This window comes from Anoplophora glabripennis, unplaced genomic scaffold (genome assembly GCF_000390285.2).
Source record: "Anoplophora glabripennis isolate ALB-LARVAE unplaced genomic scaffold, Agla_2.0 scaffold59, whole genome shotgun sequence".
Lineage (NCBI taxonomy): Eukaryota > Metazoa > Arthropoda > Insecta > Coleoptera > Cerambycidae > Anoplophora > Anoplophora glabripennis.
Window position 1 is genome coordinate 1,585,873 of NW_019425991.1, and position 12,011 is coordinate 1,597,883.

At 36.0% G+C, this 12,011-nt stretch overlaps 5 protein-coding genes across 7 annotated transcripts in view; 2 read left to right on the forward strand and 3 right to left on the reverse strand.

Moving 5' to 3' along the window:
- The first annotated feature begins 616 nt into the window (after positions 1-616).
- LOC108906561 (40S ribosomal protein S27) lies at positions 617-1,513 on the forward strand. 2 transcript variants are annotated; one of them, XM_018709869.1, is made up of 3 exons: positions 617-623; positions 1,089-1,156; positions 1,269-1,513. In XM_018709869.1, the coding sequence occupies exons 2-3, from the start codon at positions 1,089-1,091 to the stop codon at positions 1,453-1,455; spliced, it is 255 nt and encodes an 84-aa protein (XP_018565385.1). In that variant the 5' UTR covers positions 617-623; the 3' UTR covers positions 1,456-1,513. The 2 variants fall into 2 exon arrangements, with proteins under 2 accessions (XP_018565385.1, XP_018565379.1); XM_018709863.1 differs by lacking the exon at positions 617-623 and adding an exon at positions 883-997.
- A 3,591-nt stretch (positions 1,514-5,104) lies between these two features.
- On the reverse strand, positions 5,105-6,869 carry LOC108907202 (short-chain specific acyl-CoA dehydrogenase, mitochondrial). Its single transcript, XM_018710773.1, has 7 exons — positions 6,779-6,869; positions 6,442-6,706; positions 6,266-6,386; positions 5,996-6,176; positions 5,770-5,930; positions 5,375-5,700; positions 5,105-5,324 (listed from the first exon to the last, which is right to left on the reverse strand). Exons 1-7 carry the CDS (start codon positions 6,810-6,812, stop codon positions 5,195-5,197), a joined length of 1,218 nt encoding a protein of 405 aa, XP_018566289.1. The 5' UTR covers positions 6,813-6,869; the 3' UTR covers positions 5,105-5,194.
- A 174-nt stretch (positions 6,870-7,043) lies between these two features.
- Positions 7,044-7,811, forward strand: LOC108907211 (39S ribosomal protein L18, mitochondrial). Its single transcript, XM_018710786.1, has 3 exons — positions 7,044-7,277; positions 7,330-7,480; positions 7,533-7,811. Exons 1-3 carry the CDS (start codon positions 7,084-7,086, stop codon positions 7,731-7,733), a joined length of 546 nt encoding a protein of 181 aa, XP_018566302.1. The 5' UTR covers positions 7,044-7,083; the 3' UTR covers positions 7,734-7,811.
- LOC108907218 (cytochrome b-c1 complex subunit 9) lies at positions 7,763-8,174 on the reverse strand. Its single transcript, XM_018710797.1, has 2 exons — positions 7,963-8,174; positions 7,763-7,856 (listed from the first exon to the last, which is right to left on the reverse strand). Exons 1-2 carry the CDS (start codon positions 8,101-8,103, stop codon positions 7,821-7,823), a joined length of 177 nt encoding a protein of 58 aa, XP_018566313.1. The 5' UTR covers positions 8,104-8,174; the 3' UTR covers positions 7,763-7,820.
- A 373-nt stretch (positions 8,175-8,547) lies between these two features.
- The window catches only part of LOC108906845 (ubiquitin carboxyl-terminal hydrolase 32), a 35,423-nt gene continuing 31,959 nt past the window's right edge, over positions 8,548-12,011 (reverse strand). The window contains exons 21-22 of one of the 2 annotated variants that reach the window (XM_018710277.1): positions 9,960-10,291; positions 8,548-9,881 (exon numbers count right to left, since the gene is read on the reverse strand). In XM_018710277.1, coding sequence (XP_018565793.1) covers positions 9,608-9,881; positions 9,960-10,291 — 606 coding nt within the window. In that variant the 3' untranslated portion in view covers positions 8,548-9,607. Of the gene's footprint in view, positions 9,903-9,959; positions 10,292-12,011 lie in introns of both variants that reach the window. The other variant, XM_023457224.1, reaches the window with a different exon arrangement.

Below are 12,011 nucleotides of genomic sequence, written 5' to 3' on the forward strand. Positions count from 1 at the left end.
GCGAAATAGTCAAAAAAATTTTGTCTAAAAAAATCGAGAAAAATTTTTGAAAAGGGTAGAATAATTGAAATTTTCTTTGAAAATTACATTATTTAATTCATATACATCAGTTGTTTTCGACATTTTGAGTCATTTTGGATGATTATTTATTACTATTGGGTATTGATGGTGTAATTCAACGCTAGTTGGGGCACGTAGCCCATACAGTAGTTTCCTGCAATATCAACAATTATGGATCAGTTAGATATGGTATCGAAAATCATCGACTTCATATGAAAAAGTTCTCTAAAATACCTTTAAATTATCTTAATACCTTCATAATACAGTAAAAATACCAGATTTAATAATAGAATACGTTTTTTACAAAAATAGGATTATCTTTATTATTCAACAGATAAAGAGAACAAATGCAATTCAACAGCCAAACAAGTTGAAACTTGATTGCGCCGATGCGTTTTTGCAGAAATGATCACAGATGTCGCCTGTGGAAAGAGTGAAGTTAAGCATAAACAAAGAGGAAGTGTCAAACATCAAGCTTTCTACTTGATGCATTTAAATGTAATTATCGATTATTATTAACACTCCCTTTACATGTATATAAACGTAAACTATTTGTTTTAAACGTTTGCAACACCTGATGTAAATACAATTCGTGAATGGTAATGTTACATTTTATTGCACAACTTTACAACTGCTCAAGAATTCTTATTTCTTGAAGCAAATAAAGCATGAAAATAATTTTAAAGGTTAAGAATCAAGTGAAATTAATGAAAAATTGGTTGTTTTCGCGGCTGAATTAAATTCTACGAGAAATTCCTAGTTCTTAGCCACTTCCAAGTATAGAGAGTTTAGAGTATATAAGTTGGTGCCCCTGCATTTTCCGTTGGTCACATCGCTTACCTATTGCCTACTTCCTTTACATGGTTGATAGCCGAAAGTACCACGTGCGACTCAAAAGAAATTATCGAGTTAAACGTGCAAAAATAGAGTTTTAAACGTAGGTACCACCGAAAATATACTCAAGTGTTAACCACGAGTGTTCCTAGTGAGAAATCCCGACGCTAATCCAGTATTTTATTTGTTTACAGATGCCTTTAGCAGTTGACTTATTGCACCCCTCTGCGGAAAAACAGAGGAGATCCCACAAGAAGAAAAGGTGAGTGTCTTACTTAAAAAATCAGCACGACTTGCGCTGTAACCTTAGGTTTGATAAAAACGGCTTTAACCTTCGCGGTACGTTATTTATTTTAATTTTATTTGTGCTTCAGGTTGGTGCAGCACCCCAACAGTTACTTCATGGACGTTAAGTGTCCTGGGTGCTACGCCATCTCCACAATTTTCTCACATGCACAGTCCGCGGTGCCCTGCAAAGGTTGTTCCACCATCCTCTGCACGTCCACTGGTGGCAAAGCGCGACTGACCGAAGGATGCAGTTTCAGGCGTAAACAACATTAAATATTTTAATATGTGTAATAATTTAAATTTGTTTTCTAATAAATGACTGTATCGGAAAGCTGCATTTTATTTTTGAAGCGTCACTTGTTAAGTGTTATGAATGATTTGCGAGGTGCTGCGATGAGCAGAATTGAGTATTATGGCTTTGAGATGGTTTTTGAACCGTTCGTACTGAAAATTTATTGTTTAGCATAGCTTCTGCTTGAAATTATGTTTTAGCTACATTTTTTTGAAAAGTTGAGTCATTTAAACGAATTTCCACATAGTAATCAATAGAAATTTAAAAATAAAAGTTTTGAACATTCATTTTGATGAGAAAGTTAACATTTTGTATGTAAAATATTAGTTTTAACAACTTTTTAAAATGTTGCACAACGTTGATCAAAAATTCAAAGGTAATTGTATTTAAATTATGCAGTAGTAATTTCAGCAGTAGTCTTGAGAAAACTTATGACACTTTTTCAGTTGAATTTTTATACATTTAAAACTTCGTAAATAAATAAATAACATTTATACATACTATACATATAAATACTTATTCATTAGCAAGTTAAAAATGTTTCATTGTACAAATCAAACTTTTAATTATTTTATCGACAACTAAGCATTGAAATGTACTTTATGAACAGTTTTCCACAGTTTATTACATCCTAAGACTAATAATGTAATTTTTAACAGTTTTGCTTGGTAATTATAACAGTTTTTTAATTTATGTAGTTTTACTATTCCTCCACGTGTCAGTTTTGAAAAGGAACTGGTCCTGGATAACATTCTATATGTATCAAGGGTATTATAAGGGTCAGTTGCAGTAGGCACGTAATGTGTCTGGAGCGATGCCGTATGCCATTTTCTTCGCTCTGCAGACTATAAAGTCATATTTTATAATTTTGATATACAGGGTGTCCCGAAATTAATGCAACAAAATTTGGACACATTCTTAAGACAAATTTAGGGGAACTCGTATTTTTTATTTTTGCCAAGTGACCTCTTTCGAAGTTAAAGCTCCCTGAAATCTGCCTCGTAAGAATAATCTTTTTTTTATATCTCAGAACTCTGTTGTACGAGAATCAGTAAATTTGATACATAGGGGTTTTGTGACATGTGAAATCTGATGGTGCTACGCTTTTTGGCGGAGAACCACCTTAAGACAATTTTTCGTAGGTCCCCTTGCCTTTAGAGCCAAAAAAATTTGGTCGCATATTTAAATTTCTTAAAAATTATTAGTCCGCTAGAAAGCCATTAAATTTAGAAACTTTTTTGTAACTTGATATTTTTTTCGTAAAATGCAATGTTTTTGAAAAAATTGTCAAAATATGGTCGAATGCATATCGTGATTCACCATTTTCCTCAAAAATATTGCGTTTTACAAAAAAAATACGAAGAGACAAAAAAGTTTCCAAATTCAATGTCTTTCCAGATAACTAATAAATTTTAAGAAATTCAAATTTGCGACCAAATCTTTTTGGTTCCAAAGACAAGGGGGCCCACGAAAAAGTGTGTTAAGGCGGTTCCCCGCGTAGCGTAGCACTATCAGATTCCACATGTCATAAAACCCCTGTGTACCAAATTTAGTGATTCTCGTACAACAGGGTTCTGAGATTTAAGAGACTATTTTTAGGGGCAGATTTCAGGGGGCTGTAACTCCGAAAGAGGGGACCACTTGGCAAAAAGAAAAAATACGGGTCCCCCAAATTTGTCTTAAGAATCTATGTTAAAATTTTGTTGTATTAACTTCGGGACACCCTGTATAAATAACTCTTATTTTTTAACCTACTTCTTAGATTTTGAAAAATTGTCTCAAAATACATAAAAAAAAGTAATGAAACATTTTGTCTACGTTTAAATGCAACAAATAATTAAAATGTGTTACTATTAACTTTTTACAAATTTTCACCAGGTTTTTAATTGAAATCAATCCATTTTCTGCCATTCAACGTCTTCGTACATAATTACTCTTAAGAAAATATTTTAGCATACGAAACTTATCCAGGTTGATGAGGCCCAAAATGTTTCAAAAAAGAAATCGTTAACGGCAAGAAATAATGTAGAGTATTTTAGTGTGTATTTCACTTAAAAAATAATAATTCTAATAATGACAAGCAAAAAAATTGATACGAGACAGACCCCTACGTCCATAAGTTTAGAGTCTATTGAAAAAAGTGGTTTCTAGGTGTAAAATTCTAAATTTAGGCATATTTTAGCTTTTATCCAGGTAGTTTGTGTATATACGGTTACATGCAATTCTGACCTAGGTCAAAAATTAGCTGGATTAACTTCTCATTTATAGTCTTAAAATTGTTAAGTAAAATGATTCGAGAGCCCGTATATATAAAAATTAGACCTAGATAATTTTTTATTTCTACATTTTAGACCTAGATGATGCCAGTTTAGTATGGTTTTTAGAGCTTCATATTCGCTGTGAGCTTCGCTGGTATCGCCACCTAGCGGTTTTATAGCTACAACTTCTGTCGGAAATTTAAAATGACATAATTCTGAAAGTGTATATACCAAATACAAATGATAGTTAATATTTTTTATTTAATTAACGTAATAAAGAAGTTATTATATCGTAATCTATGAATAATATCAGTGAGTAAACAATTTTATTCATTATAATTATTATTTTTAAGATTTTGCACTTCATATTGTGATTATGTTGACTGCGAATATTAGAATAGGAGAATTTTCCCTCAAAAATTTAATTATACATGCAATAAATAAACAAATGATTAAAAATATTGTCTAAATAGCAATGTTTTTTATTTATTTATTTATTTTTCTAGTTTTGGAGTATTTCAATCAAACAGTGATCAAATGACTACTACAAATTACATGACTTTTTTTAGGTAACCATCCTGGCCCATGATTAAATGCTCTACCTACAACATAAAATTTTAATTATTATTTAGATAGATTTTAAACATTAATTTTAATCCACGTCACAACTTACATTTTCAATCAATGTCAATTTTAAAATTTAAGGTTATATTTACTTACTTTTTTCTAATTGCATCAATTCATTTTTGTCGTTGACCCAGTTTATGAGTAGCTTTAGGTAATTTGTAAAATGCACAGTCACTATTATAACCGGTATTTTTATAATCTTTGATACAGCAACTTGTGTGCCCCATTTAAAAATATCCTTATGCCGAAGATTTTTAAATTTCCGACCGAAGTTCACCAAGTTGACGCTACTAGCGCTCGCAAATGTTTGACTATCCCCTCTACCTACTTGCTCACAGCGAATACCCGTATATATGAATGAACACATTAAACCTAGATAAAAGGAAAAATGGCGAAAATTTTGCATTTTAGACCTAGATAATTTAGCGACTAAGATATTATTATCTAGGTCTAAAATGCAAAAAATTCGCAATTTTAACTTTTATCTAGGTCTAATATGTTCATGTCATGAAGCTTGTATCTAGGTCTAAAAACCATATTAAATTGGCATCATCTAGGTCTTAATTTGAAAAATTGAAAAATATCTAGGTCTAATTTTTACGTACACGGGCTCTCGAATTTATTTACCTAGTTTTAAATATTAAAATTCATAACTTTTACACAGTTTCATATTGGCAACAGATTTTCGGTACTAAATTCATATTTTCTTTGGTTTTACCTATTCTTAATTAAAATAAAAGCCATGTTCAGTCTTCTGCCTTTATTTGATCAAATATAAAAAAAAATACACTTCCAATAATAAAAATATAGATCAGTATTGCATAAAAATAAAGTCTCAGTTGAGCCCCAACTCTTTGATGAGGTTCCCCGCGATAACGAGCCTCTGGATCTCCGACGTACCCTCGTAAATCTCTGTAATCCTCGCATCCCTGTAGTGACGTTCCGCTGGCATATCCGAGACATACCTGAAACGAGAAATATGAGAAATATCCAAAAAAAAAAAGAAAAGTCTTACCCCATTCCTCCCAAGATCTGGATGCACTGGTGGCTGAGAAACGTGGCGGCCTCGCTGGCGGCCAGCTTCGCCATCGCCGCTTCCTTCGTGTACGGCTTCTTGTTGTCCTTCAGCCAGGCCGACCGCCACGTCAGCAGCCGCGCCGACTCCAACCGTAGGGCCATGTTGGCCAGTTTGTTCTGTATCGTTTGTAGCTTGACGAGGGGTTTGTTGAACGCCAGACGCTTGGAAGCGTACTCGGTAGCTACCTCAAGTGATGCCTGAGCGATGCCGAGGGCTTGGCCGGCGATTCCGATGCGACCAGCGTCTAATGTCATCATGGCGATCTGTAAAAGAACGCGACATGTGATTTTTTAGGTGTTATTTGTTAAATGTGACTTGTGACAAGCGATTACCTTAAAACCGAAGCCTAATTCCCCTAATAAGTTTTCTTTCGGCACCTTGCAGTCTTCGAACATGAGAGCGCACGTAGAGGAACCCCTTATACCTAGCTTGTCCTCTTTCTTGCCCAGTTCCAGGCCTTCGGTTGGTTTCGGAACGATAAAAGCTGATATACCTGAAAAAAGCGAATAAAAACGTTGCAGATATTAACGGAAGTTAATAAAAGTCACATAATAATACCTTTATGTTTCAAATTTTTGTCGGTGGTGGCCATAACGATTCCAGCCTCGCTTTCATAACCGTTCGTTATCCACGACTTAGTTCCGTTGAGGACAAAATTCGATCCGTCTGGTTTGGCCGTGGTGGAGGCTGCGCCAGCATCCGACCCGTTTCCAGGCTCGGACAGAGCAAAGCAGCCCACCTAATATTAAAAAGTATTATTTTGTAAAAGTTTTAAAAGAACTATAAACATATTACAGTTAACGATAATAAGAAAAACTAAGTGCTTACTTTGAGTCCGTTCGTGAAAGGCCTGACAAACTTTTCTTTTTGTTCGGAAGTGCCCCACTGAAGCAACGGTCCCAGGTAGAGAGAATTGTTTACAGACATAATAACACCAGCACTCGCACAACTAAAATATATCAGCGTTAATTAACCCATCCTTAACACACCAAAATAGGTATTACCCTCTCGAAATTTCTTCCATGGCAATGGCATACGCCAGATAATCCAACCCGGCGCCGCCTAGGTCCTCGGGACAAGCCACAGCCATCAGCCCCAGCTCGCCCATCTTCTTGATTTGTTCCTTGGGGTATAAGTGTTCACGGTCGATTTTCGCTGCTACGGGTTTTAACTCGCCCTCTGCGAAATCTCGGCATGTTTTCTGGAGCATTTGATGGGTTTCTGGTAGGGCCGCCAAAGAGGCTATACCGCGGGTCCTTACCGAACATGCTGAAAAAAAAATTCTGGAGCATGACAAAGCAACAGGTGTTTAATTGCTGACTATAGGAGAAAAAAACTTACTTAATCTAGGTAAGGAATTAAAAAACAGAGACATGATATTTTATAAACTTTGATCTCTCAATCTCATCTAGCATTCATCTCAACAAAGAATTCTAAGTATCAGTTTCAGTACAAAGTACAGGTTAATTTTATATTTTTTTGTAACATAAAAAGAACCCTGAAATTTACAAATTTGAGTTGTACTTATTCATCGGTAGATGGTGCGGTCAAATTAAGAAAGGACACTGTAATCTGTTGTTCTTATTTCTATTACATAGATGTCGCCACTGGTCAACCTAACCTATAAATTCTTATAGAAAAATATAATGTACAGTTTACGAAACAGCACAAAAATACTTCCCAAATTAGCACAGCGTCGACAGAGTAGTACAGCAGCCCCACAAAATGTCGTCAGTTCTGTTTTTACTAATAGAAATCCGAGGAATTTGGAAAAACTTAGGATAGGTTATAAACCCGATGGTTATCACGTAGACAGACCAGGAAAATGCTACTGGCACAAGTAAGAACATTTATCACTTGCCTATAATTTTTTTCAACATTATGTGTTGTAGATTAAACCTAACAGCTTCAGGAAGATACGTAACAGCTACCATTAACCACTTTGAAAACGGGGAGATTATAAAGACTAGTACATCGGAATGGGCTATAAAGAAGCAGCTGTACAGGACTGTGGATACATCTGCGTATATAAATTTAGGAAGAGTAATTTTGTAAAATATTAGCAAAAATGGTTTGTTTTAATTTACTTTTGTAGGTTTTAGCGGATAGATGCCTTCAAAGCGGGATACTAGAAGTTAGCTGTAATATCGAACCCCCAATTCCAAATGGAAAGGTAGCGCTGTTCTTAAAAGCCGTGGAAGACGGTGGAGTGTCACTTAAAGAACCCCCACAATACAAACCGAGTCGACCATGGGACCAGTTCAGGCCAGAGAAACCGTGGGAAGTTACCGAATAATTACCTTTTCCATTAATAAAAGTATAAAGTGTTTTTTAAAGGTTTTATTTACAATAAATACAAATTACACTATCTGAATGCATTATTTTACTGGTATTTGTCCTTGATCTGTTTCCATAGTTTCTGAAAATGTAAGAACATTTAATAACACGTGAATTACTTGTAATAAAGTATAAACTGTAATATAAAAACATTAAAGTTGGAAGCGTTATGTAATTCTTGTACTCACGCCTTCATTGATCTTCTCAAAAACCAAGTCGCTGCCTAGGTCGAAGGATCTTTCGAAGAAAAACGCCGAAATCACGCACGCCAGAGCCATGGTGGAAGTTCTCTTGAAAATGGTATTGTAAATTGTTTGTTGTAAGCCCATTTTCTCCGAGAAAATTTGCGAAAATTGCAATTCTACAAACTTCGAATCTGACAAATGTCAAAAACTCCGATTCTTCTTCTTCCTCTTAAACTTGGCAAGGAAACAGGTGCCATAGACAAATAGAAAAGATGGGTGGCGCGTGAAACACATAAAATTGAAGCCAAGCGTCCAGCCCCCTGTCGGAAATATTTTGTACTTACCGAACGGTAAAAAGTAAGTAATTTGAAGTTCTATGCAAAATTGCGATATTTTCTTTATTTGAAGTTAATTATTTTTGTAAAAACATGAACTTGAACATACCTGATGTATTATAAGAGCATATTTTTGGTTTTATGTTCTGTGGTATGCGTTTGCGCACAGATTCCAAAGCCTTCTCATTATTGCTTCAAATGGTACAATTAGCAAGTTGCTTGATCTTTTCTCGTGTAAATTAACAGACAAAAATAAACAACGTACAAGCTTTATTTATCATGTAATGGCACCATATAACTGTATAACATATTGCATATACATAAATGGAATAACTTGCATCAATCATAACATGTTAAAATATCTTAAAAGTAATGGAATTATTAAAATATCAGACTAGGAAAGAATGTACAACTTAAAAGTAATTCGACAAGATCACACAATCTCACCAACAGAATCGCTCTCGACGACAGATTTATTTTAAAATATCTTTGGTACACCTATTTTACAGAAAAAGAAATAACCTGTTCCTAAATAAGCTCTATGAAGTAACAGTATTTTCAATTAGGCATCAGCGATAACGAATCACAATAATAATCCCTCGTAACATAAATACAAGGCTATAAATAAAATAGATCTTTCAAACGTTAACATAAATAATACTAAATCTAACTAATCAATGACAACTGAGAACGACTTTGAATTTTCCCTGTGGCACGTAAAAAAAGACACGCCTCCCGGATAGACACGGAAAAACAGGGTTATAATTTGGAGGGAAAAGCAATTTTGGTTGGAAAGTTTCTATGAAAACAGTCCTCGAAAGCGTTCGAGCAAAAAGTAACCTCGAACTGTCGAAAAATCAGAAGCGGGATGAAAAATCCAATCCAAGTGAGGGTGTATGTAAAAATCCTTTTTGTGACATTTCCAGATCTACGAAATTCCCCGATAATTCCCAATTTACCAGCTTGGCACACACCCCGCCGTAAATAAAAGATGAAAATCACTCGTCTCCCACCAATCGATGATGAAAAAAATAACAGTACGTTCAAACCATTACAGTACGGAAACGAATACAGAAACGTGCGTAACACGTAAATTTTACCCTGTAACTTACCTGTTTTCCGAAGCGTTACAATGACGGCACGCAATTTTAACCACATTAAAAACACCGGAATTTACCGTCCAAGACGGCGAGCAACCAACAAAATCCGACTCTTCAGAGAAACTTCAAATACTTTTCCAAGAAAAAAAGAACAAACAAAAACTCAATAGAATCCAAAACAAACGAATAAATTCGCCTACTTAACACCTAACCTTACTGTATAGAACACGTCTGTTTCTCCGATTCGTTCTCATCCAAATCTTCCACAGGCACTTGTTTCCCGAGGCCGTTCGGCACCCTCGGGAGGTACGGCTTGTAGTCCAGCCCCGACCGCTCGTAGAAGAGAATGTACGCCGAGCTGGTGTCGATCTTCGGCACCTTGACGTCCCCGTAGGGGCACCTATAGCTGTTGAGGGACTTCCGGCTGGAGTAGGGCGAGTCCCTCGGGGCTCTCTCGCCCTCCGAGCCGCAGCACTTGTCCACGGAGGAGACGGAACCGGAACGGGACCCGGAACGGGAACCGGAACGGCTCTCGCCCTCCGAGCCGCAGCACTTGTCCACGGAGGAGACGGAACCGGAACGGGACCCGGCCAGGGTGTCGGATGACGCCAGGGAGGTGTCGATGGAGGCGAGCGGCGCGGTTCGTTCCCTCTTCTCCGAATCGTCGGAGTTATTGCTGCCGGTGCTGAGCTTCCTCGGCATGTTCTTACGTCTGCTGAGGGGGGTGCACCCCGTCGAGCCCTTGGAGCTGAGCGAGAGGGTGGACTTATTGCTGTTGGTGGGGTCAGAGTCGGTGACGACTTCGCGACAGGAGCTGTCGTTGTAGCAGTACCAGTGGCCGTTGGGGTTGCAGGCGTACGAGATGTAATGGCCCGTGCTCAGCAGGCCCGAGTGGCTCTTGAAGAAGAAAGGAGGAAATTACGCAACGAAAAAACGGACAAAATATTGATTATATGCGGGAGCGCAAATGGTTCCATCTGTCGAGCGCTCCCGCATACAATGTATTTCCTTGTTGTGATGATACGACGAAAAACAGCTGGATCATTTGTCGGTTGTCTCGCCTATGACACACTGTTGAGCAATAATAAGTCCGAAACCGGTCTGTGCCTGGTGGGTTAAACTGACGAACGATCCTAGCTGTTGCGAGTATATTTCAATGCCAGTAGGGGCATATAGCCCTCGAGTAGTTGTTTCTCGCAACACTAACAATTAAAAAAAAATATTGCTCCAGAAACAAAAACTTACATAGTGCCGATGTGTGCTTTCACCCTAGGGGTGATTGCCACCCCTTCTCGGGGTGGCAATGAAAGCACCCATTTTAATCGCAAAAATCAATAGAGGGATAAATTCTAAGCAAAAAATCTTCTATAACGTTTTTCACCAAAAATTAATATTTTCCGAGTTATTTGCGATTGAAAATGTTGATTTTTCATCCAAAAAGTGCATGTTTTTCAACCATATTTGATAAATAACTCGAAAACCTTGCGTTTTATCGAAAAACCCATATATATCAAAAATAAAGCTTTTGAAATAACGAATCGATTCGTTTTTTGTTGGTTACCGTAGATGTGTAAATATATAGTCCAGGCGATACTTGTTTCGGGTTGGGTAAAACGCATATGATCAGAGATTTTTGCTTTAACGGCTTCTAAATAACATCAGAAATGATAATATTTCTATGCAAATAAAAAAAAACATGGGCTTAATTGTTATTGCAAAAAAGTATAAAAAAATAGCAAAAAAATTCATTTTTTTCTTGGATTTCTCGTCGACAACTTAGCAACTATTCATTTTAGACAAAAATGGAAGAGGAAAAAAAGTTTTGTAATTAAATTTTGATCAAGATAGAGTTAGTTGCAATTCGAAAAAATAATTATTGTTATTGCAAAAATCGGAAAAATCATTTAAAAAATTGCAAAAAATGCTAGTTTATTTGTCAATTTTTTTCAGACACTTGAATAATACCTAGGATCTTCATACTTTTCCCAATTAAACTTCTTAGTGCATAGAATCATCACACCAAATTTCATCCAATTCGGTTCGATAGTTTTTACATAATAATTGTTTAATTTTTTTATTTTTTTTAAATTAAAAAATTTTCAAAATCAAATTTCTAAAAATCTAAAGCCTTTGAATACTTGAAAATTTCACCACAAAAAGAAGAGCTCTCAAGCTTTAAAATGCTTTTTGAATAATTCAAATCGGACGATTAGGTGAGCCGTGGTGATTGTTTAAACACTTTCGCAATTTTCACGCTTATAAACAATTTCAATAATTTAATGTTTTTTAAAATTTTTTTTTATTTTAAAATATGGTTTGAAAGTACTCTGAAAGACGAGTATTTAAAAAAAAAACCTGATGATCCGCCCATTATTTTCGGAGTTATAGCCCGTTAAAGTTAACCCTTATTTACAGCAAAACTATAAGGGCTGTTTTTTGAACCAATAGGTTTGTTATTCCGAGTACTTTCCAGATATAAATTTTCAAAATTTGCAATCACGGGCGTCCCATTTAAAATGTCACTCAAAGATATTCAAGACCGCGTGAAATCAATGAGGTATCAGTGGTGGGGGGAGCAAACACACAGCTACTCCGATCTGAATTCTCGAGTTCAAAA

Bases quoted from the DNA above. Each gene is read 5' to 3' on its own strand.
- LOC108906561 (XM_018709869.1), top strand. From the start codon at position 1,089: ATGCCTTTAGCAGTTGACTTATTGCACCCCTCTGCGGAAAAACAGAGG. The intron at 1,157-1,268 runs GTGAGTGTCTTA...TTTGTGCTTCAG, and splicing joins AGATCCCACAAGAAGAAAAG to GTTGGTGCAGCACCCCAACA.
- LOC108907202 (XM_018710773.1), bottom strand. From the start codon at position 6,812: ATGTCTCTGTTTTTTAATTCCTTACCTAGATTAA. The intron at 6,177-6,265 runs GTAAGCACTTAG...TTTTAATATTAG, and splicing joins CTTTCACGAACGGACTCAAA to GTGGGCTGCTTTGCTCTGTC. The intron at 5,931-5,995 runs GTATTATTATGT...CGCTTTTTTCAG, and splicing joins CAAAAATTTGAAACATAAAG to GTATATCAGCTTTTATCGTT.
- LOC108907211 (XM_018710786.1), top strand. From the start codon at position 7,084: ATGTACAGTTTACGAAACAGCACAAAAATACTTCCCAAATTAGCACAG. The intron at 7,278-7,329 runs GTAAGAACATTT...TATGTGTTGTAG, and splicing joins GGAAAATGCTACTGGCACAA to ATTAAACCTAACAGCTTCAG. The intron at 7,481-7,532 runs GTAATTTTGTAA...TTACTTTTGTAG, and splicing joins CGTATATAAATTTAGGAAGA to GTTTTAGCGGATAGATGCCT.
- LOC108907218 (XM_018710797.1), bottom strand. From the start codon at position 8,103: ATGGGCTTACAACAAACAATTTACAATACCATTTTCAAGAGAACTTCC. The intron at 7,857-7,962 runs GTGAGTACAAGA...TTACATTTTCAG, and splicing joins TTGAGAAGATCAATGAAGGC to AAACTATGGAAACAGATCAA.